At 42.9% G+C, this 23,672-nt stretch overlaps 2 protein-coding genes across 2 annotated transcripts; one reads left to right on the forward strand and one right to left on the reverse strand.

Moving 5' to 3' along the window:
* Positions 1–184: 184 nt before the first annotated feature.
* LOC128755074 (protein phosphatase 1K, mitochondrial-like) lies at positions 185–7,669 on the reverse strand. The gene is made up of 7 exons (XM_053858286.1): positions 7,442–7,669; positions 5,961–6,483; positions 5,784–5,884; positions 3,530–3,695; positions 3,123–3,267; positions 2,904–3,038; positions 185–1,195 (listed from the first exon to the last, which is right to left on the reverse strand). Exons 2-7 carry the CDS (start codon positions 6,428–6,430, stop codon positions 1,064–1,066), a joined length of 1,149 nt encoding a protein of 382 aa, XP_053714261.1. The 5' UTR covers positions 6,431–6,483; positions 7,442–7,669; the 3' UTR covers positions 185–1,063.
* Positions 7,670–8,034: 365 nt separating this feature from the next.
* herc3 (HECT and RLD domain containing E3 ubiquitin protein ligase 3) lies at positions 8,035–22,972 on the forward strand. Its single transcript, XM_053858282.1, has 25 exons — positions 8,035–8,191; positions 8,918–9,260; positions 9,577–9,736; positions 9,867–9,943; positions 10,855–11,076; positions 11,211–11,302; positions 11,390–11,520; positions 11,585–11,736; positions 11,899–11,954; positions 12,516–12,637; positions 12,719–12,778; positions 14,159–14,270; positions 15,291–15,480; positions 15,727–15,890; positions 16,081–16,194; positions 16,270–16,293; positions 16,371–16,469; positions 17,852–18,022; positions 18,079–18,222; positions 18,330–18,496; positions 19,472–19,538; positions 20,046–20,128; positions 20,733–20,916; positions 22,171–22,273; positions 22,435–22,972. Exons 2-25 carry the CDS (start codon positions 9,038–9,040, stop codon positions 22,641–22,643), a joined length of 3,126 nt encoding a protein of 1,041 aa, XP_053714257.1. The 5' UTR covers positions 8,035–8,191; positions 8,918–9,037; the 3' UTR covers positions 22,644–22,972.
* The last annotated feature ends 700 nt before the right edge of the window (positions 22,973–23,672 follow it).

Genomic DNA, 23,672 nt, shown 5'->3' on the forward strand with positions numbered 1-23,672 from the left:
CCGGCAGTGGGTATTTATTTTTTTTAAATCCAGTGCAACAAGACACTCAGACAAAAAAAGAAATATATAAAGAGTAGGAAGGGTCACATTGAGATACACACATATACATATATATATATATATATATATATATATACATATATATATATGTATATATATATATATATATATATATATATATATATATATGAACAGAGCGGACGTCTAACAGCAGAAGGGTTGTGCTGAGGTGTTCTGAACCACGGAGCTCAACATTTACATCACAAATTGTAACGGAAGACACGGAGGCATTGATCAAAAGCGGTCGCTGTTTTGGTCCACGTTGCGTACGTTGTACAAAGCGTTTCACCCAGGGAGGGACATGTAGCAACAATCGCGTTGTCATGCAAGGCAGGATTTTAGCTGATCTGTGTCGTCGTAGCGGTAACAACAGTGACACTTATGATGCCTCGCATTATTTACACAACACACATTGTACGTATTAGTCACCTGAACTCTTCTTTGAACCCAAACAGAACCGTAAAGCAACCGACCGACCTCGGACGGACGCACAGGTATAAACCTTGCTTTTATAAATATCACAGATGCCACATACACAGCTCGGAGCCCAGCAAGTGTGCAATTCAAAATATCATTGGTTTATCCTTGTTGGTGTTCATGTAAACACAACATCGATGTTCATAGTTCTACAGCAGCAGCAGCAGCTCCAATGGCATTCTGACAGTTGACCTAGCAGTTGACTTGCATCTTCACTCAGAGAACTGGAACCAAAGTTCAAATGAATCTCGGTCCAGAAACTGATATTTTTTTAGGCGTAAATATAAATGCAGACTGGCTGAACTACACTACAAGTCTGCATAGTTAAACCTCTGCATTCATTGGCTTAAGGTATCATCAAAACATTTTGTGCAAGTTTATTGCTTCCTAAAACCACTCCAGCGTGTGCAAACACTGTCACACAGTGGATAGCACCGTCTAAATTGATTCGAAGGGGGCGTTTTGTTCAGTTATATTGCACGTTTTGAAGAAAGGGCCCATAAACCGACTCCCAGTGTCGCCATGATTACGCCCAGCGCCCACTGGACACAAAGCTTCTGCTGAAAGAGAAGCTCGTGTCCGAGTTCTTGTGCTTTCCCCATCCTCCGAAGGGCACCACGATGATTGTGCTGTTGTCCTCTGAGCCGTACTGAAGTGCCTGGTGCAGAACAGATGGGAGGAAAAGGCAGTCATCAACAGGTAGACTTCCACTGCTGAAAACAACAGATCATGGAGACTCCCCGTCCCAGAAACCTACTCCATAGACTCTGACATGCAGTGCCGTGAAAATTGAACTATAAGTAGTTTGCCACTGTGGTGAGGGGTGGCGCGGTGAGCACTTCTGTCCACTCGGTTCCTTTGACCATAGAAGAAGAGCAATGGAAGCTGACAGGTAGCGAGGAGCCGTTTCAGACTGTTGTATTGAAGACAGTGATCGTGCTGAGCAACTAGTTTAACTGCCAGGTCCAGATCATTGCGTCGGACCGATGGTTCAACGCCGTCGCTGTCATCATCATTAACACGCTTCCTTCGGCAGGTTTTGGAGTTAAACTCCCAGGTTTCTGAATAAAATTAAACACAGATGGTGTTTTCTTTGTATCACATGAATGATAGCATTCACAGCAGTGGTGGGCAGTTACATTTCCTAAAGGGCCACATTATAAACTGTGGCTGTTGTGAGGGAACACCATGCCATAAGAAAGACTGCAATGACTACGAAACGTGATGGAAAAAATCTTAAGTAACATGGACAAAATGAACCATTAAATATTCGATGGAAGCAAGGATATTAACAAGTCTAAATATGGCATGAAACCTATAAAAATGTTTTACATGCATCTTAATCGAATCGAACTATGGACCAAACAGATAGATAAAAAGGCAATTTATTTCCAAATACATTTTGAATTTTGAGGAAAATACTAATAGATAACCGAAAAGAAGAAGCAAAAATTGAGTCATGAATGTGTTGTATTTACTGTTGAACCAGAACTGACTAAAAAGGAAATGGGATTTTAAAAAAATGACGACTTATCAGTTGTATAATACTTTGTCTGAACTCAGGAGGACCACAAAAACACAGGCAAAGGTCGCACTTTGCCCAGGTCTGATCTATAGAGTCCTGCTTTTGATCACTGGAGTGAGCCAGGACTAGCTTAGCAACGGTTGCTAACATGGAGGAAATGTCTCCTTAAACCAACAAATCATGTCTTGTAATCTCCTTGTGTGAACTAACAATCTAAACATGAGACATTATTAGACCGTGATTAGTCTGGGAGTTTGTTTACATCCACACATCACCCGCTCAAAGTCCAGCTACTGGGCTACATGATAGCTTACTCCAGCTATTGGCAACATTATCCAGGTCGTGTGGTCGGACGAGAGAATTCAAATTTCTCTCCAGTAGTTGGACAAAGCTGTGTAGATGCACTTCAAAAGTCCAAACTTAGCCGGACTAACACAGTAATTCAGATTTCTGAGCCGCCATGTAACACTCAGTGCTCAGTCTCGCCAGTGTGTCTTGGGTTTGCCTCTGGACCTCCTCCCAGTTCCACATACCTGGAGTACCTCGAAGGAGCAGCTGTTGGACTTTGAGTCTCTCCTGGATGACCCAAGCTACTCACTCCATCTCTGAGGTAGCCATCCAGGAGAGAAAACTAATTTTGGAGGTTTGTATCTGCTACCTCTTTCCACAGAGAAGAGCAGGAATTGGCCACCAAATTGAAGCTTCCTTCCTTCCATTAGCATGACAGACGTCTTCAGGACGCTGTACGGCTCTGTTTCCATCTTATCCCACACTAGTGATTCACTCCTGCCGAAGGATCTCTCCATAAAAAACACATCCATTTTAAATCAATCCCACTCACCTGCTCTGATATTCTCTGCGCCGCCTCTTTGGGGTCGTGGCACTGGTTGATGATGTTGCAGATCTCTTGGCTGTTCATGATGAAGTTAACACCATCAGTGGTCAGAGCCAGGAAGGAGTCATGTGCGTGGGCCAGCTGCCGGGTCAAAGTTCAAATCCAAATTGACTTGGCTGAGCCGTTTTAACTGTGACGTGAATCAGCAAGGCGGATGACACTTACGGATATCCTCTTGGTCTCCGGCTCAGCTGTCACTCCCATGTTCTTCAAGTCGAAGTCTCCGATGCTCCGGGTCATGGCCAAGCGGCCGTTCACGTTGGGTTGGCCCAAACTGTTCCAGGTAATGAAACCGCCGCTCTTCTTTATCCTAGACACACAAGCATAAGGTCATGTGATTTCAATTGAGTGGTTTCACTCCTATTTTCTTATAATAAAACCAGGGATGGGACTTCAAAAAAGACCATACTTTATTAGAGGCTTGATAAGTACTTCATGGTGCACTGAGGTACTAGTGGAAGAACGTTTGAAAGCACCCCAAGTGAGGAGAAAATCAGCATGTTGTGAGGACACACAGAGCCAGATGCCTTTCCTCAGCCTTTGTTTTCGTGAAAAGCACCAAGCTGGCGTACCTTTCTTTCTCATCCTTCCTCTCCGGTGTGTGGTCAACAGTGAGCTTAAGGGCCTTCCCCTTGCGGCACAGCATGGCACGGCTGTCGCCCACACTGGCCACCACCAGCTCGATGCCGTCCCTCAGCAGAGCCACCGTGGCTGTGGTTCCCGCGTTTGCCCCGACGACTATTGAGACATAACAGCCAATGTCAGTGGGCGGACATGGCTACAGCAAAAGACACTGATAACAGAGCAAATCTGCATTGGGTAAAACACAAAGACGAGAGGATCAGGTCAGCAGGGGCACAGTAAATACGAGAGCAAGGGGCGGAGCCACACATGCAGGTGAAAAGCTAACTTGGCACCGCACTCATTTCAAATAACGGCTTTGTCACCGGTGCTTTACTTGTTTACTCAGAGTCATTGGTGTCATATAAAACCACTTTGTCCGATGCTAGTTGGGTTCTACACCTATCACTTAACTGTAGCTCATAACCCAAAAGCTATGTATCTAGTTATTGGCTTCATTACGATAGCAGATCTTGCTGGGTTTAGCAGCAGACATGACAAGAGTATCTGTTCTAAAAACGCTGACTCAACACAACAGCCCCCATACACTTGTTGAGAGAAGAAAATGGCAAGTAGAACAGACAGAGAGAAAGAAGAGGCAGAAAGAGAGGGAACCTTCCAGTAGTCCAGGATCTAGGACCCGCTGGACTCTCCTTCAAAATCTAGCCTCTCGTCATCCACATTGGTGCCACGTTTGGGCCTCCAGCTCTGAGCTGGTTCAGCAGCTGCCGCAGATAACAGGCACACACATACAAGCATATTGGGATATTTCACACAGTGCGGCTGAAGTTCGCCGTGTCAACAAGTAGCTTCACAGACTTACAGTTTAGCATTGCTCTGCTGCTACACTGGAACAGACGACTGAATGACATTCTATAAAGATCAGATTGAAGACGATGGGTGACGGGTAAAAGGCAACAAACGCGTGTGAAGCAGGATTTGACTCAAGCACATAAAGAACTCGTTCTTCAGGTATTGGGTCCATTTGTTTTTGTAATATAATGTATTATTATCTATCTACTTATACATACATTTATTTTATTGATTGAATTATTTCATAGGGATTTTTATTCATACATTATGGGAATTTATCTTTTTTTATGCTGATACTTTATGGACGTATTTGATGTTTGCTGTGCATCTTTAATGCTTTTGACATGTGTCTGTGTCTTTGCTGTCTATAGCTGCTGTGATACGTTGAATTTCCCCACTGTGGGACTAATAGAGGCCGTCTAACCTAATCTAATATAATCTGGTGCATCAATCCAGAGAGGAGCCGAGGTCAGCGTTTTAACTGGGCCACCTTGTTGAAATGCCAATCTCTTATAACAAATAAAAAATAGCAGACAATTCATTTACAGCTGACATCAATTACTGCTGACTTGTGTCAAATGGCTACTGTGTTTTCAATGGTGACATGCTTAATAGCATTAAATATATACAATATAATATATAGCAATGTAGTAATATATAGAAATATCATTTTAAAACACTATCTATCTGAAGCAAACTGGAGATTAATTTATGTCACTTGTCCTAAGCAGCACATATCAAAGATTTGACAGCCATTTTGAACATCTTATTACAGCTTGCGTTTCTTCATATCTCTTGATCGACCAGCTCTTCTACCCGGCTATTTCATGCAGTATGACTGGCATTTGGAAGCGGGCAAACAACCCGCCCACTGCCTGGGGGGAGCATTTCTTGGCAGTTTAAAAGCTCCCTCAGTTCCAAGTCCTTCTATGTTCAAAATACTGGAATGATCCGAGCATGCATGAAATGACCTTCTGGTACATCATTATGTATTGCAAAATCCATGCAATAGTGACTCCCAGAAACTAGAGTCAAAGCTTTACTGGAATGATATTGTTTGGATGAATCACCATTTCTGATTGAAAACTAGCTAAATATATTTGACTTACTGGACAGACCGCAACCCCCACACATCAACGCATAATTCAATGAGTACTTGGTCTATACACAGAATAATAGCAAAGACGACACAGCCCCAGGTTATTCCTTTTAACCGCCACCCATAATAAAACATGAACAAGGCCAGCGTTTAACTCCTGTAGCAGGGTCTTTCACTTCATGCCAGTTAAAAAAGAGAACGCTGATGGAATTGTGAGTAATTTCAGTTAAAGGGATGAAGAGCAATGTTAACTAAGAATGTAGTCAAGTTGGAAATCTTTGTCTTTAACTCACCACTTGGAGAAAAGTGCACATGCTTTGCCAGGGCTTTGTCTACTTCAAGAAAAGCATTTTTTAAAACGATCTCCATGTTCTCCTCCTCTGCCACCAGGTCTCTAAAACACAGAACTGAAATGATTAGAACATTTGCAAATCTCGGGCTAAACAAAATCTGTCGGACAGGTTTCTCACTTGATGTGTTTCTCCATGTACTTTTCACAAAAGTCGGCAGCCTCTGGTCCTCCATGTCCGTCAAACACGGCGAAGTAGAGGATGTTTTCCGTCATTTGGGAAATCTGGAAACGGTCTTCGTTTTCCTTGCGTTGACCAATTAGTGAGGCACAGCCCACTTTGGAAAGACTGACTTTGGGAATGGGTTTTCCATAGCGAATACTGGAGGGCAGCAGGATAGGCTCATCAATACGATTGTCCCAGATTCCAAAGGAATCCCAGGTTGTTGGGCGGCCACTGCTGTCCGCATCAAAGCGGGTGTTGCTGTGTCGTCTTTCTGATGGACAATAAACGCGTCTTTTGAGGATGGTGAACAGCGTGTGACTGTCCTGCTGGTTTGACAGGAAATACAAGGCCATTGGTAAGAGACCACTGTGACCAACATGACGACCACTGCATCTTGCCAGGCGAGCGAGACGGGCTGCTGACATCACCCTGGCAACAGCAACTCAGAGGAAAGGCTGAAGTCAAACAGGGACACTTCCTGCACAGAAAAAACAAAAAAACATTCCATGAGCTTCTGCTTGGATGTTTTCTTAAGCACTAAAATTTACATGACAATAAGTTAGATTGAATATTTGAAATACCGCTGTCTGCAAGAATAGTTTACAGGAACAACTTCAACATGCGCTTATAGAAGAATCAGAATCAGAATAGAATTTATTGCCATGGTCAGTGGGGGTTCCACAACTAGGAAAGTGCTTCGGAATAAAGTGCTGTTAATAAATAAAAATAAAATATTAATAAAAATAAAATAACCCGCAAACAACAAAGTGTGTTATTTGTGAAGATAAAATCTAAGTAAATGTCAAAAGAGTGCAAGTCGATCCATGCAGCATTAATACATTTATAGGTTTATTGAATTACAGCAAATTCAGCATGAAAAAAAATCATTTTCTGAGTTTAACAGTAGATTTAACCCGTTCAACGGATGACTGGAATGTTGTAACCTGTAATGTGTGAAGGAAGCAACATATTAAATTAACGTACACAAAGAAATGCCACAATTTTATCATGAGACTTTGACAATAATTCATTGCAAAATATGCCAATTCGATGTGCCATTTAATCCCAATCTAGTACTAATAATAATACCAATAGAATAATGATGAAGCGACGTTTAATACCAAACAATTCTAAATACAGGGTTTCACATCGCTGAGAACAACAGTCATTGATCGGTCTTAGTCGGAGCTCAGTCTTCACCGCCTGTTGCGACAGGAGGCTGTAAATCATTGGTCGGATTAAAAGACAACTAACATGGACAAGTCGCTCCATATGCGGTTGGTAGGCGACGACAACGACGGTGGTTGACGCAACAACAAACATGATTATTGTCATTTGCCGCCCTGGTTTCATAACCAGCTAATGCTAACCGCGGGCTACGCTGCTCGAGGTAAAAATTCCACACTAAAACCGACATTGAAACACCGGAATCATACCTTGGCAGTATTGGGCAGATGGTTCCGTGTTTATTCGCCACTAGTGTCCAAATATTGTGTAAGTTTGAGTCGATATGAAGAGTGAATGAGACGCACGACGGCTCCCCCTGGCTTCAAGTTCAATGTTATTAAACAAGGCCTGTGCAGCGCTTTGACCAATCAATCAACAGGAAAAATGTAAAACCCCTCCTTTCTAGAGACGCCTACTATCTCCGGCCACGGATTGGCTAAACGGCACGCGAGTGACACCTCAATTAGCCAATGAACGATGTGCGTGCCCTTTATTTATTTCCAATCGTAAATGATTAATAGGAAAGGATTGAAAGCCATTCATCTCCTTACCGACGTTTAAAGTCAATTTCATAATACGAGACACATACCGGAGTTTAATATGTAAAAAAAAAAGTATTTTTTAATTATATAGAAAATTAATAAAAATAAAAAAACTAAAATAAATAGTAAATTCACTTCCTTCATTGAATTCACTACACAGCGTCTAATAACTCGTTCATCTTCTTAATGCGTTTAAAAGAATAAATATAAAGCTAAAACAAAATGCATCGGTGCAACGATTGTTGTTGTTTACGTTGTCTCTCCTCCTGAGCTCTAGATGGCGATATTACAATGCGTTCAATAATACATATCACTAAACCGTGGAAGAAGACGCTGTGCTGCAACTATGGTTCTTCCTGGTTCGTCTTCTGGGCAGAACCGAAAACAGAAACCCATTACCAGCATGAAAATATCCAGGTATGCGCTCCTTTAATTGTATTGAAACACAAATAGACGCTGAAAAGAAAGCCATTTTCTGTTTGCTTGGTAATTTCCAATAATAACGAAATCTTAGACGGCTTGCTAATGTTAGCACATTTAAATAATACATCATACAGTAATGTCAGTGTGTGTTCACTTGGTTTTACGAATTCATTTTTACTGATAACTGAATAACGTACCATACCGTTTCCCTGCCGTTCGGTTGCGCACGTTTAAATCGCCAAACATACAGTAAAAACAGTGCTTACGTCATGAATATGAAACCCCGTATACTCGATTACATACAAGACGCGTATACAAAAATAATTAGTGAATTACCATGTTGTGATGCAACTTTACCAGCACAAAAATCGTGTTTCATCCTGTAAATGTGTAAAGTACCATTGTCATTTTAAAAAGTGATTTGGATTTCTACCAAAAAAAAGAGCATGAGTTGAATTAAAGGACGACTGGTGTTAGATATAACTGACTCGATAGTCAAAAGTTTATTCATACTTGAACATGCACTGCAGTGTGACTGACCATGGAAGTGATTGGAGGTGCTTAAGCAGGGATTACACTGACAGGGTTTATTTAAACACAGTGCCTATTGCTGTAGAAGTGTTTACAACGTGTCCCGGCACAGCTACATTGTCATTCATCTTCACCAGCTTTTACGGCTCACCAATATGATTATGTGTGTTATTTATTTGTGCCTGCCAGGTTTGGGATTCACATGAGGAGGAGAAAGCGGGGCTGTAAAGCGTAAGCCTGTTGGTGAACTGACTTCTCTGCATTACTGTTTTTGCCTTATCTGTGTGGACCTCATACCCTCACACCGACATGCTGTGTTGGGGTAATGCAGAAGATGGACAGTTGGGAATTGGTGTCATGTCCAACGGCGTGTTTGAGCCGCAAAACTGTAATACATTCAGTGGTATGGGACTGAAAGATGTGGCGTGTGGAGGACAGCACTCGATGTTCCTCATGCGTGATGGGAGTGTCTACAGCTGTGGCTCCAACAACTGTGGGCAACTTGGCCATGAAAAGACAGACGGTTGTCCAGGTAAGCTTTAGCATAAAATGTTTCTTGTATTCTCAACTGATAGTCAAAGCTGCTTTGAGGTCTACAGAAAGACAGAGTGAGCGTTCATTTGTGACGGACCAGTTTGGTTAAGAGTCACACCCTTTGAAGAAAACATTTTTGTACTGGCCAAATACCTAAACGTTTGTTTTGGAGTGAATGTGTTTGTCAAATATCAAATACAAAAATGAAACAGTTTAGTCCTGTTAGCTCAGGTTGCATCAGAATGTCCTGTATGGTAATTTTTCTTTGTCATCCTGCACCTCAACTGTATTGATGCCATCTCTTTCCCCATCAGAGCTGGTGTCAGCACTTGGTACCCAGAAGATAGAAAACATTTCCTGTGGTCAGGCACATTCTCTGGCTGTAAATGAGCAGGGTCAAGTGTTTGCATGGGGCGCATGTGATGGCGGACAAATTGGCTTGGGAATAAAAGAGGTGGCTGTTCGTATCCCAAGGTAATGCATTCTTCTGTCTCTCAAGTCTTGGCCCTTACAAAACAAATGCGGAATATATTGCAGTTGGAAAGTAATATTTATACATGAAAACATGTTTGCAGTGTAGTTACATACAGCCTGCTTTCTTTAGGTTGGTCAAGAGGCTCAGTGACCACCGAATTTCTCAAGTAATGTGTGGGAACCAGCACTGCATTGCACTTTCAAGAGGTATTGAAAAGCACTTAACCATGACATAGCAATCTGATAAAGCAAACACACACTTCTAGGTGTGATATCTGTGACTCCTTCCAGAATGAATGTACTAATCTTCCACACAAATAATCAAATACGTTAGTATAACACCTGACAACCAGAACAACTTTTGCTTTCTGTTCATTTTCAGTAGTCATGCGAGGAATGTCAGTCCTGTACACAATAACTTCTCAAAACAGGGATTTGCCTGAACCTGTGTTGCCAAACTAGCCCACATAGTTTCACTATTATTAAGATCTACCTCGGTCCAAGCCACTCCTGTTCAGAAATAACATGTCATGCTGACAAGAGAACACCACACCAACTAATAAGGTAATAACTCTGTCCATGGAATCATAAAACAATAAAATAATAAGGCAGTAAAGTGATAGAAGACGGTCAAAGAGCTGAACATAAAACTGCATTTTCCTTGAGGCTTTTCTAGTCGTATTCAAGCGACGAGTGAGATTAAAATGCCAGTACACAATACGCCAGAGACAAATACAAGCTGTGTTGCTGGTCATTGCGACAGCATGTCAAGGCTCTGAAAACAGCATCTAACAATGCAGTTAAAGCATTTCTAGCGGTGTCACAAAAAAAAAAAAAAAAAATACACTCGGATTTTATCCTTTTTATAACCTACTTTGTGTGTATTTTAATTGTTGTGCATTGATTGTCATTTGAAATGTATTTATATTAAAACCATATTAAGCAGTGTGAATATGCAATATTACACAAATATATTTTTGTCTTTCATCCTAATATGAGTTTCAATAATCAAAGATCTAATAGAGTCTGACTGAAAAATTGTAATTGGATTAAAAGATGTACATGTTTAATGGCTCTTTTGTCTGATTAAAAATATGTCTGCTCTGTTCCCCTCTGAGATGGTGAGCTGTTCACATGGGGCCAAAACACCAGTGGTCAGCTGGGCCTGGGGAAGGGAGAGCCCAACATGCTGTTCCCTCACCCCCTCAAGTCTCTGGCCGGGATCCCGCTGGCACAGATCACTGCGGGAGGAGACCACAGTTTTGCGCTCTCACTCTCAGGAGCAGTTTTTGGTTGGGGGAAGAACAGCGCCGGACAGCTGGGTCTCAATGACAAACAAAGTTGGTTTCAACCCTTTTTTTTAAAAAGTACTATTAGCCTACGCATATAAAATAACTAGACACGAATGCTGACCTGCAGAGTCGAACATTTTGAAATGAAAATGAAATGACTTTGTTGAAACATCCCTCCTCAGATCGGGCCGTTCCTTGCCACATCAAGTTTTTGAGATCACAGAAAGTAGTCTACATCAGCTGTGGGGACGAACACACCGCAGCTCTCACTAAGGTATGAACCCCAGGAGAGATAGTCAATATTGAATCAAGATATTCTACTGCCAAGGGTCCAGAATTGCTGTATTGATACTTGCTGCAGGACGGTGGGCTGTTCACATTTGGGAACGGTTCCTGGGGTCAGTTGGGTCACGGCTCTACCAACAATGAGCTCCTGCCCAGACGAGTCCTGGAACTGATGGGGACAGAGGTGTCCCAGATCACATGTGGCAGGTACAAGCCGAGGAGTTATTCTGTAGAAGAGTCATTCACTGCCCTTTTTTTCCCTCTTCCCTAGACACCACACGCTCGCATTCGTGCCATCCTCCGGTTTAGTGTATGCTTTTGGTTGCAACAGCCACGGCCAGTTGGGAACAGGATTGCTAGGGGGTATCTCGAGTCCATTTCCTGCCAAATCCAGTCTCTTGACAGGAAATGGCAACAGATCTGGTAAGAATGGTTAATGTTATCTAATCTGAACAACAAGGTTGGCTGCCATTTGTCACATGGTCATCTCTTAATCTAAGCCTTTATAATAATAGTGATGACAATTCTTTCAATGCTGAAGTTTTGAGGTATAAAGTTTCAGTGTGATGCGTCTTGTCATTTCAGTGAGGAAAATAATGTGTGGTGGTGACCACAGTTTCCTGCTGTATTCTCATGACTTGGTGAGTCATCACGAACCAACCTCAGCTGTTCCTGTGGGAGGGCTATAATGACACGCCGCACCATTGTCTGGGTGGATATTTGAAAAGGGGCAACATCTTGCTGACATCAGCGCAGCAAGAAAGCATTTGAATTGTGCATCTCAATGGTGTGTGGAGAGATGATGCTTTGACTTTTCCCATTCCAAGAATCAATGTTGAAAAGAGCAGTGTCAGGGTCAGACAGACTGCAGCAGAGATTTTGCATACCTCGTGGCTAGGACAAATGTATTAGAGTATTGTACTACAGTGTACATTCTGCAGTCAAAATCTTCCGATGAACGCAATGTCCCTTTTATATCAATTCACTGTAAATGTTTAATACTTTAGTCGGCGTTGTAATGCAGTTCTGTTACTCTACCACAAGATGGCATTGTTGCTCTTAATCAGCGAGGTGCCCCTCAGAATTTGGACCGGTGGTGCTGCAGTCCCCAGAACGCTCCAGTAATGGAAGAAAAGATACATACATACATTGCTGTTTAGAATTTGTCATCTGAAATTCTGTATCGATGTCCGTCTCCTCAGAGCAGCCCTCCAGAGGACTTCCGAGTGGTCAATATCCAAAAAAGCCTGTCTCCAATAAACTATGAAAGGTTGGATTCATGGAGACTAAAACTGATGTCCAACTCAGAGTCTAGTGTCAAAAAGTAAGTCATTACGAGTCTTTGATTTATTTAGCTTTTTTTAAGGAGCTTGTATTATGAATAAAAAATATGTTTTGTGCACAGTGACATCATAGTTCAACTTTCCTCCACTGCTTGTTGGAACGCCAGCTTCTTGGACCAAAGGTACAGCAATGCTCTGTTTCCCCCCCCATTATCTTCTTATTCTAAAGAACTGAAGAGGGCTCCTGCGGCCTGCGTCCCTCCATCCTTATGAGCTCCAGAGAGGCACATAGTAAACATCACCTCTTGCACTCAGCAACAGTCCTGGGAAAGACATTATCTGCCTGGTCACAGTGACACGAGTGTCTGGGCTGCAAAGATGGCTGAAAGGTTAAGATTCATCAGCAGATATTTATCAATGCCTGGGAAGGTCTGTAAAGGTCATGTGCTCCCAAAAGCCAGCGTGGCTGGGGAGAAACCAATTTCGCTTTGTAATAAAAATTTTCTCAGACCTGAAATGCAACAGCAACATTTTTATTGAAAGTATTGAAGCATGTTGCTGCATCTGTCTTGTGAATTTGTGTTTCGTAATTATCAAACCAGCGACCAGAAACAAGTGTTGAAATTGTGTATTTGCACAAGTAGTGGCACTTGAAAGTGTTGGCTAATCAAATTTACCTTTTTAGGGCAGCAACCAGATGAAGCGATAATATCTTAATAGATCCTGTTAAGGTCTGTCAACACTCGATAAGCTCTGTTATCACGTCTCATCCTCTGTGACGGAAGATGCATCGTGTTCCCCACATGCACTCGCATTACAAGGCCCATGCCGCAACTCTGTTCCCTTTTTAACTAAAATGCTTCATCATCAAATCATTAAATGATTAGAAGCAAAAGTGAACATTGCAGTGAAATTGATGATGGCTGATGGAGCTCTTGTAACTTAAAAAAAAGAATAAATGCGCAATAAGAGGAACTCTGACCCCCACAATCTACAGCATGTTGACAGTTTGCTGCTCATCTGAGCAGAGCAGATGTAGTGCTGCCACTAGTTTAATCTGCATTTTAAGTGCTGTGACATGACTGCTGTCTATTTATAGCATTTTACCTAAAAAAAAAATCCTGATATATTAAAAAGGATACTAGAACAGGGTTGTACAGTAGTATGAAAATGATTCTATTATTCTTCCATTTTGAAGCATTGTGAAGTGAGAATATTTGACATCACAGGTATCAGCATATAACTTTGTTTACAGGTCGCATTTTATTCAGTAAACTTAGTTTTGAACATCCAAGGTCACTGTGGTTAAAACAGTGTTTACAAGGTAGAACATTTGTGCGCCTCATGCTCCCAGGCTGGAGTGTTGATCAGCTCAGAGATTAACTACTGTAAATACTGTGGAGCTGCTGTGTGCGCTTCCGCTCACCACTGTTGACAATAAACACTCACTCTGAACAACCTGTGATGATCCACAGCATAGAGGCCGCTCGGGTGTATTTTTATCTGGATCACAGCGCCTTTTGAAACGGTTTGAAGAATGATGTGTTTGTTTCTTTTCATAGCAATGATAACCACTTCAAAACCAACCCAAAGATCCCTGGCATTGATCTCAACTCAGTCAGACTGCTATTTGAGACTCTGAACACACCGGCCTTCTCTGGACTTCTGGAGCAGGTACTTGGACTCAGTTTAGTCAAACATAATGGACACCATGTCACACTATCGGCATGTAATGACTCGTGGGTTGAACTCAGAGAGACTTCAGCAGTCTAGAATTGGACTAGATATTACATCAACTGTGGATTAAAAGTGAAAGCCTATGAGGTTAGTTGGTGGAGTGGTTCAGTTTCAGCAACCTGAAACAGACTCGAGCGGGAGAATGATAAAATATTCAGGATTTAGGTTGCAGTGTTGATAAGAAGGTTGACTATGTAAATCACCTCCTTTATGTAGTTATACTCGATAAGACAAATGCTAAAACGTATAGTAATTCCTTGAATTGAATTATAATTTTATGCATTTGATATTAGAAAAAATAATGTACTTCATTCATACACATTTAAAGGTACACTTTCAATATTATTTAATAAATAATTTAACATATTGCAATGTATTATAGGATTTTGAATTTTCATTATTAGCAATAAAGCGAGTTACCCCCGTTCCAAGATGTTTTAATCCAAGCTGGCACGCTGAGAACCTGGTGGTTGAATATTAATAATGCTAATAGTTGAAGAGAAAACAATATTTTGCTGTTACAATATTCAATGAATCACTATTGCAGTGTTTTTTGTCCAAACTAAGGCTCTTGTCTCAAGTAATGTAATGGGACACGAGAGACAACTACAGTTCTGTTTAAACCATAAGAAATATTACTTAAAAAATGAGTTAAATGAAAACCATCAGATTAAATAACATGTGAAACATGTTTATTTGAAGAGGTAGATAAGGGAGGCGAAGCAAAATATGTTCACAGCATTCCACCAGAGCTGTTGATGCCAGCGCTCAGAGGTTTGGGATGGTACCTTGATGATTCATTTACGTCTGAACTGAAGTCTGCGAAAAGCCTCTTTTAAGCTTCCCATGTTCCTTGCTGCTGATATGTTTGGATCCAGATGTAATTCATGAAGCAGTATATCTATCTACCATGTGGTTTATCATGAACCTCACTGACTGCTGCTCTCATCCGTGCAGGCCACGAAGAGCTTCGAGAGTCTGCTGATCCCCCAGCTGCCTTGTTCCCCCCCTGATGTGGAGGCCATGAGGATTTATCTCATCTTGTCAGAGTTTCCAGCCCTGCAGGACTCCAAGAACTACATCAGACTCACAATCCCTCTCGCCATGGCCATCCTGCGGCTGGACGCCAACCCCAGCAAAGTATTGGGTATCACAAGTGCACTCACAAGGACCTCTCATATCTGCTTTGGCGCGTCTCGCCGTCGGTGCACTGTACACAGCAGATAATAACTGTCTGATGTGCAATTAAATAAAGCTGTGTGTGGATGATCTAAGTTGTTATCACGAGGTGAAGATGAGCTGCTTCAATCACGGGATCTTTTTCTCAGAAGAATACAAGTACAAAGTTGTTTACGCGTTAGATTTCCGCTAATTCTTATTTGATGTCTCTCAGATAACTGGTGGTGTTGCGTGGATGGAGGTGTGTTTCAAAGAATGGTGGACATGTACAAGGGCATCGTGGTGTTCCTGCTGATGGGAGGGAAGTCTCTCCTCATCCCTCTCTTCTACGAGAAGTATTTTCTGGCCACACTTCGGCTTCTGGAAAAACTGCACAAGGTACCAGGAACTTGGCAGCCAGCTACGTTTTTAACACTGAAAATGAAGTTCGACATTTCAAAGTGAATGTATTCAAGCTAAATAAACGTGCACTTTGCAGAGCTCTCATGATAACGGCATGTAGGGTACGGGTCATAAACCGTGGATGATGAGGCTGAGTCAGATTTGTCAACCTGACTGTGGTTTCCAGGTGAACCTCAGAGCCCAGCATGTGGAGTACAACAGCTTTTACATCCCTGACATCACCAGCCTGGTGGACATCCAGGAGAACTACCTCAAGTGGTTTGTGAGCAAAGCTGACATCGTGAGTGCTGACGTTCACTTTTGAGCGAGTGAAGTTGATGTCACATTGTGAGTCCTTTCTCTTTTTCTGCCCTAGAAAGTGGCGTCATCTCCTTCAGAGGTACCAAGTTGGCCACGTTAAATCAACACGTCTGTTGCCTTTGTTTCCGCTTATTTACGTTTTTTTTCCCCAAACAGAATGACTTTCCCTCAGTGAACCTTTGTGCCTACCCCTTTATACTGAACGCTCAAGCCAAGACAACAATGCTGCAAACTGATGCTGAACTGCAGATGCAGGTACAGAGAAAGAGAGTTATCCAACCACTTTTTTTCCCACTTTTGCTTCTATCTGACCTAATTCTTTTGGGCCTGTTGTAATGTCATTGTCATTCTTAAATGGATTGTGTGTGAAGGCTCTTCAGTTCAAACGCCAAAACATGCGGCTCATGCAAGAATGGAGCGCTATTACTTTTCTCAAAACGATGACCATTATACGCTGAAATATTCCAGGTTTTGTCCTACAATTTTCCCATAGGAAATGAATGGGAGAAGGAATGAGAAGTCAAGACTTTCACCACTATTTCATCGTCTCAGAGGGGTTCCATATTTTCACTTTGAGAATTCATGTAAAGCAACATTATTATTAAAGGCCACATTATAAACTGTGACTGTTGTGAGGGGCCATCATGCCAAAAGAAAGGCGACGAGGAGTATGAAACGTGACAGAAAAAAAATCTTAAGTCACCATTAAACATTCAGTGGAAGCAAGGATATTAAGAATATGGCATGAAAACTTTCACATGCATCTTACAGTATCAATCATAATAAAACTATCGATCAAGCATCTAAGATAAAAAGGCAATTTATTTCAAAATATATTTAGAATTTTCTTTTGATGAATTTTGAGGAAAATTGATAAACGAAAAGAAAAAAATTAAGTCATGAATGTGTTGTATTTACTGTTGAAGTACTGGCTAAAACAGAAACGGGATTAAAAAAAAAAAGACGAATTATCAGTAGTAGAATTTTTTTGTCTGACCTCATGAGGGCCACAAAAACACAGACAAGGGGACGCATATGGCCCCCGGGCCGCACTTTGCCCAGGTCTGATGTAAAGCCTGTCATGTTACCACACTCCTCATCTGTAGGGACGTAATAAATGATGTCATTTCTCAGTCAGAAAATGGTGAGTCCTCGACAAATGTTCTGTTCTGTAGGCATACACCAATCTCGTTCTTGTGATGGGCTCAGAAAAAGTGTCAAACTTGGAAGAGCCTCACAAACTCGCTACCACACCCACCACCCTGCTCCCAGATTCTGGAACTTGTTCTCCAACTAGTAAAATGTCTTTCATTTTCAACTCACCGATCACAAACTATATACCTTAGACACATGAAAAACGGGTCGGTCATGGAGGAGAGCCTCAGGAGTCTCTCAGTATCCTCATTGTAGCTGTATCATCTATAGTTCTGTTTTTCTGTCAGTGAAAAAGAACAGGGCCAGAAGACACCGTCTTGTTTCTGTGTCAAAGTCACAGCTGGGTTGAATGCATGAAACAGGGGCAGCTCTAGTCAACAAAATGTCCTCTGAAACATCTGTGGTCCACCAGAGAAGAGCTGCCTTTTCCCTCCCTAGTTGTGGGTGTCTGGTCACTGAGGTGCGTTTGATCTCTCTCCAAGATGGCGGTCAGCGGAGCAAACCTGCACAATGTCTTCATGCTGCTCTCCCTGGAACCTCACCTGGCAAGAAATCCCTTCCTTGTGCTGCACGTTCGGCGGAACCATCTGGTGAGCGACACGCTGCGAGAGCTGACCCTGTACTCGGACGTGGACCTGAAGAAGCCACTCAAGGTAAGAGCTACGGTGAAAGTGTCCACCGCTCCTCTCAACTGGCTCTTGGCCGTCAGGTGATCTTTGATGGTGAGGAAGCTGTGGACGCCGGTGGGGTCACCAAAGAGTTTTTTCTGCTGCTACTGAAGGAGCTGATGGATCCCATATATGGAATGTTCACTCACTACAAAGACTCCAACCTGCTGTGGTTCTCTGACAACGTAGGTTATGGTTGTCTTCAAAATAAACAAAGTCCTGTTGTCACAGAAAAATTGCCAGACCTCACAACTGACTTGTTTATGTCGCGGCACATGTTGTGTGTGTTTAGTGCTTTGTGGAGTTGAACTGGTTTCACCTGATCGGGATCATCTGTGGTTTGGCCATCTACAACTCCACGGTGGTGGACCTGCATTTCCCTCTGGCTCTCTATAAGAAGCTGCTCAACGTGACGCCGACGCTGGACGACTTCAAGGAGCTGTCTCCGACCGAGGCGCGGTGGGTGAGGCTTTACTGGCTGCGGTGACTCACAGTTAAAGCCACTGTTGTTATTGTTCGCTTTAACAAGTCCAGTAATGTTTGGATCCAGATGGTGAACGTGCTAAATTTAGTGTCTCCCTGCGCACTGGGACAGGAAGTGCCTTTTGCCAAATTCCTCGTGGGAAGGTTTTCCATTGAGTTGAATCATTTTCAGCTTGGAAAGTTGGAGCTTGAGATTTTAGGTTTTTCATCAGAGCAGCAGCAGCCGTGAGAAACCAAGCAGTTCATGTAGTTTCAAAAGAGTGGATGAAGGTGAGACTTCGGTGAGGTTCCTAAACTTCTCTGAGGCCGGTCAGGAAAATAAATATGGGGAACGGTTTGAATGGTCCAAATTCACCACAGTTCATACATCGCTGTGTGAAACGATCCTGTTGTTGAAATTATTTTTGTACGGGTTAAAATATGACTTTAAAGTCTGTTTGTATGGGATAATCTTTAAGGCAGGAGTGACCAATATCCTCAGTTCTTTGGACTTTTTGGTATGAAAAACATTCTTTGGCGATACACAAGTAACATCCCACTTACAACCGGGATCGGTTCCGAGCAACAGGCAGTAAGTCAGATTGGATGTGAGTCGAGTGCCTTTCAAAATAGCCGACGCGAGGGTTACAGGTGCTACTGTAGTGGTCGATCACTGTGTGAGAGTGAGATGCTGGGATACTGTGCTGCTGTAACTGTCGTATGTGATGCCGGGCTGCTACGTGCTGCGGTGCCAGACATTGAATAAAAAAAAAAAAAAAAAAAGGTGGTCGTAAGTACAGGTGGTCTTAAGTCGAGCAGGTCGTAAGTAGGATGTTACTTGTAATGGAAATAATTTATTGGATTTTTATCCCTTGAGGGCCACATAAATGTAGTCAAGGGGCCGCATGTGGCCCGTGGGCCACATGTTGCTCAGGTCTGCTGCCTTGACATTTGCTTGTTTGTGATGGGCAGGAGTCTGCAGCAGCTCCTGGACTATGACGGAGACGATCTGGAGGAGACCTTTCTTCTCACTTTTGCAGTAAGTTTTGGAAACTTTGGCTCTGGGTTCACTCAGCAGAACCTCTCTGTCATAAAAGCAAAGCAGGGACCAGTTCTGATGGCGCCCCAGTTTTCATGGTGGGCATGTTGTTATGAAACAAGAGCTTAGTTGCAGAGGCATCTTCATCACAAGTCAAACAAGTCTGTTTGTTTGACAGATCAGCTGTTTGATCAAAAGCTTGTCAACTTTTCTTCTGGTGTTAGAATCATCTGATCAGAGATGATGATTTAAAGCACCTCTGAAACGTGAGCTGACTTGACATGAACCTGACTCCAGTGCAGTCTCACTCGTTCTCTATGATATTTACTATTTTAAAAAGCCTTCATGTGTCACAGCAGCTGCTGTTTTTTCATATTCACTTTGTCAATGATCAGTTTCACCTGTCTTTTAGGGTGAAAACAGCTGTATAAATGAGGGCCTCTAAGTCCCAGTTCCCTGTTTGATAAGTATTATGTTTAATTTTTTCTATCTCAAACTTGATCTCAGATCACCAGGGAAAGTTTCGGGGTCACTGAGGTGAAGGAGCTGGTCCCCGGAGGAGAGAGCATCGCAGTGGACAAGCGCAACAGGTTCAGCTCATCTTCTCAACCTCTCTTGTGTGTAGTATGACTGATATCTCACGGTTACCGACGGCTGAAACCATGACGGCCCTCTAACTGGGATCCACTTTTTGTTTTGTTTTCCTGGTGAGTCACTGCACCGAGCACTGACACACTGGAGTCATGGCCCGCGCCACATGCAAAGATCAAAACACGGCATTGTTTTGCGGGCAGCGTTCTCTGTGTCAGCGGCTTTGGTTTCACTGGTTATGATGCAACAGAGAGAGAATTACAGGAACAGCCACGAGCCTGGCTGCCGCCGGTCAACAGATGGCGAGAGGCAGCGGCTCGTGTTCCTGCAAATCCTCCTGAATTTCAAATCAGAGACAAACACGGCTGACAAAGCCTGTCGGATTCTGCTGCCCGGGTTTTGTTTTAAGTAAAGTAAAAAGCAGTCAGTCGATCAAACCGTGAGAGATCGCTGCCGAAATACACAACAATTTTAGAACCAAAAATGTTCAGCTTCTTTTAGGCAACTCACACTTTGACTTTGATTCTTAGGTTTTCTGTTTCTGTTTTATATTACAAGTTTCCCTCACTGACTTGTAATGCTTGTCTCTGTTTTTCACCGAAGGAAGGAGTTTGTGGAGGCGTACCTGAACTACGTGTTCTGGGAGTCGGTCAGCGAGCAGTACTCGGCCTTCGCCTCTGGCTTCCTGAAGGTCTGTGGAGGAGAGATCCTGTCACTGTTCCAGCCCTCGGAGCTCATGGCCATGGTGGTTGGCAACAACAACTACAACTGGGAGGAGATGGAGAAGGTCAGTGGGGAGTCGTAAAACCAGCCTCCTATAACCAAACCAGAAGTGGTCGCGAGGCGCTGGAAATATGTCAAGCTGCTAAACATAGAAACCCTGCGCGGTCCAGGTCATCTCCAGCACGGTTTAAAAGCCGAGGCTTGTCTCTCTATAACATAGTGCTTTAGATGCCTTTGATCAGAGAGCAGACTGTGTCTTCCTGACTCTGGCTTTGATCAGAGTTTCGGCGTCACAAAGAGGGGCATTTGGACGATGATGACGTCACACACTTTCATAAAAGTGTGAGAGCTCAGCATGGAGCTTCACGCCATCACTACAGTCACCTCCTGAAGACTCGTACTGAACTTTCACTGCTGAAATGGCGACGCAGACTTGTGTTGTTTTGGTCTCGTGTTTGAGTCTCGTCCTCACTTCAGGCTGTCGTTTCAGATATCATCAGCTAGAGTCACATCTTGTCGAGTCTTGGTCTGGACCAGGTTTAGTTGACCAAAAGTCTGAGCATGTTGGTCTCAATCCATGACTGTTTTTAGCAAGTTTTCCTCAACGAAAATGACATTTTTCTTTCAAGTACCAAGCACTGTAGATCAGGGGTTCTTTACCTTTTTGATCTGGGGCCCCACCTTTCCCAGAACAAATGGGCCCGGGACCCATTCAAGTCATAGAACTGGTTCATGACTCTTGATTTTATTTGTGTTCAACAACCACATTGAATCTACTTACACATAAACAAACCAAAACCTTGTGAAGTGACATGAAACCATGTGATCATCGCTAAGATATTTGTCATGGAAAAGTCCAACCAGCAACAGAACCAGGTGCAAGTCATCAAATTTACTGAAGAAAAAATATTGCATGATATATCTAGTTACAGTTATTGTCACATGGTCATCCTCCTCACAACGGAGGTTTGTCGACCCCAACATTCTTAAATTCAGCTTAAAGAGGTGCCTTTAAATGCTCGCTGCCTTCAGCTACAGCACCTTGAGAATGGACCCAGTGGCCACAGCCAGAGGTCTTTGCTTCAGTGCAGCTTCTGTTTATTCTACTGGATCAATGGAGAAGTTCTGAGCTGAACTCCACGTGAAGATCAACTTGTCTTTTCATCTTCTGTGCCTCGGTGGATTCGCCTGTCAGTTTTAGGAGCCTCATTTTGGTGCCTTGTATGAGGACAGACTGGGAAGAAGTAATAACTCCCTGGCCCCAAGTTGCCGGGGCAACAGCCATCCCCTTCCTCACCACGCGCCTCTGTCTTCCCAGAATGCAGTTTACAAAGGGGAATATTCAGCCACTCATCCAACCGTCCGAATGTTCTGGGAGGTGTTTCACGAGTTCCCGCTGGAGAAGAAGAAGCAGTTTTTATGTGAGTTGCTCTTCCAACAAAAGCAAAGGAAAATATCGGCTTTTCTGATTCTAAATTCATGTCAATGTTCTTTAGTTTAGCTGAGCTACATGACACAGAACTATGACTTGACTTGTCTTTGTGAGTGTGGCGTTTTAACCCCGCCGTCTCTGCTCCTGCAGTATTTCTGACCGGCAGCGACCGTATTCCCATCCACGGCATGGAGAGTCTGCGCATCATCATCCAGTCCACCACAGCCAACGAAGACTACCTGCCCGTGGCTCACACCTGCTACAACCTGCTGGACATGCCCCAGTACACCAGCAGGGAGACGCTGCAGCGCCGGCTGACGCGAGCCGTGGAGCAGTACGAGGGCTTCAGCCTGGTCTGACTTATCCTCCGCACGAATCACACATGGCAACTTTTACTCCAAAAACTATACACACAAGTCTTTCTCGGCTGCATTGCTCACTTCACCACGCGTCACAGTACACATCAGCTTCAGTCTAATGTTGCCACTGAAGGCGGACAATTCACTTGACAAATGTCTTTTTCTATTCTTTAAATTCTATTTTCACGTCATTCTGTTGCACTTTGGTTAATATAAATATATATATAAATATATATCGATGCTTTTTCAACTTGTGAAAAAATTATTTTTCTGAAATTGTACATGCATGTAAATAGCACTTCTACTGCAGTAGTTTTTTTTTTTTTTTTCCTCAGTATATGTTGATTTTATTTATTTCATTTAGGACCAAACTCAAAATTGAAGGGCAGATTTCAAAGGTTATTGCAGTACCAGATTTACCAGAAGTGTTGGAGTCTTTGTTTGTTTTTTCATTCAGAAGTGTTGTTGAGCGAAAGAAACAAAAACCCGTGCGATCCAACCTTGTGACTTCGATGTATCGGATGTGAAATTGGGACTTTGTTTTGCTCGGTCGGTGTCGACTCCTGGCGCCGCCTTTCCACCCTCTCATGTCCATGTTTATGCAAGTTCCTCGCTCAGACTTGATTCCTATGCAAACGCTCAATGATTCTGCAGCTGCTGACGTGTTGCTTTCCTTTGAGCCAAGGGGGAAATAAAGCGGTCCGAGAGCACACGTGCACGTGTCTGTTATTGTATCGTGGATATGGACCGTGTTCCGTCCTCAGACACCCCCGCGGTGAAGCCGTTTCTATCGGTTACTGCGTTTTGATTCGCTCGCAGACGAATTCACAAGTAGCTCAGTGCCGTACAGAGACGTTTGTGTTTAGCAAATGTACTGTACTCAACGGAAAGTCGGACACGTTTTTTTGTTGTGACGCGTTCATGTGCCATACGGAGACTTGGTTGTATTACGTCAGACAAACGAATGCATTCAATAAATAGTCCTCAACTTCCCAATTAACTACAAGTTAGAGTTGTTCAACAAACAAA

The sequence above is a fragment of the Synchiropus splendidus genome, chromosome 2 (genome assembly GCF_027744825.2).
Source record: "Synchiropus splendidus isolate RoL2022-P1 chromosome 2, RoL_Sspl_1.0, whole genome shotgun sequence".
Taxonomy (NCBI): Eukaryota; Metazoa; Chordata; class Actinopteri; order Syngnathiformes; family Callionymidae; genus Synchiropus; species Synchiropus splendidus.

Excerpts from the sequence above, each read along its gene's own strand:
- LOC128755074 (XM_053858286.1), bottom strand. The coding sequence starts at position 6,430 with ATGTCAGCAGCCCGTCTCGCTCGCCTGGCAAGATGCAGTGGTCGTCAT. Across the intron at positions 3,268-3,529 it reads AGGAAGGATGAGAAAGAAAG|GATAAAGAAGAGCGGCGGTT; the intron begins GTACGCCAGCTT and ends TTGTGTGTCTAG. Across the intron at positions 1,196-2,903 it reads CGCAGAGAATATCAGAGCAG|GCACTTCAGTACGGCTCAGA; the intron begins GTGAGTGGGATT and ends GTTCTGCACCAG.
- herc3 (XM_053858282.1), top strand. The coding sequence starts at position 9,038 with ATGCTGTGTTGGGGTAATGCAGAAGATGGACAGTTGGGAATTGGTGTC. Across the intron at positions 9,737-9,866 it reads GTGGCTGTTCGTATCCCAAG|GTTGGTCAAGAGGCTCAGTG; the intron begins GTAATGCATTCT and ends TGCTTTCTTTAG. Across the intron at positions 18,497-19,471 it reads CTGTCTCCGACCGAGGCGCG|GAGTCTGCAGCAGCTCCTGG; the intron begins GTGGGTGAGGCT and ends TGTGATGGGCAG.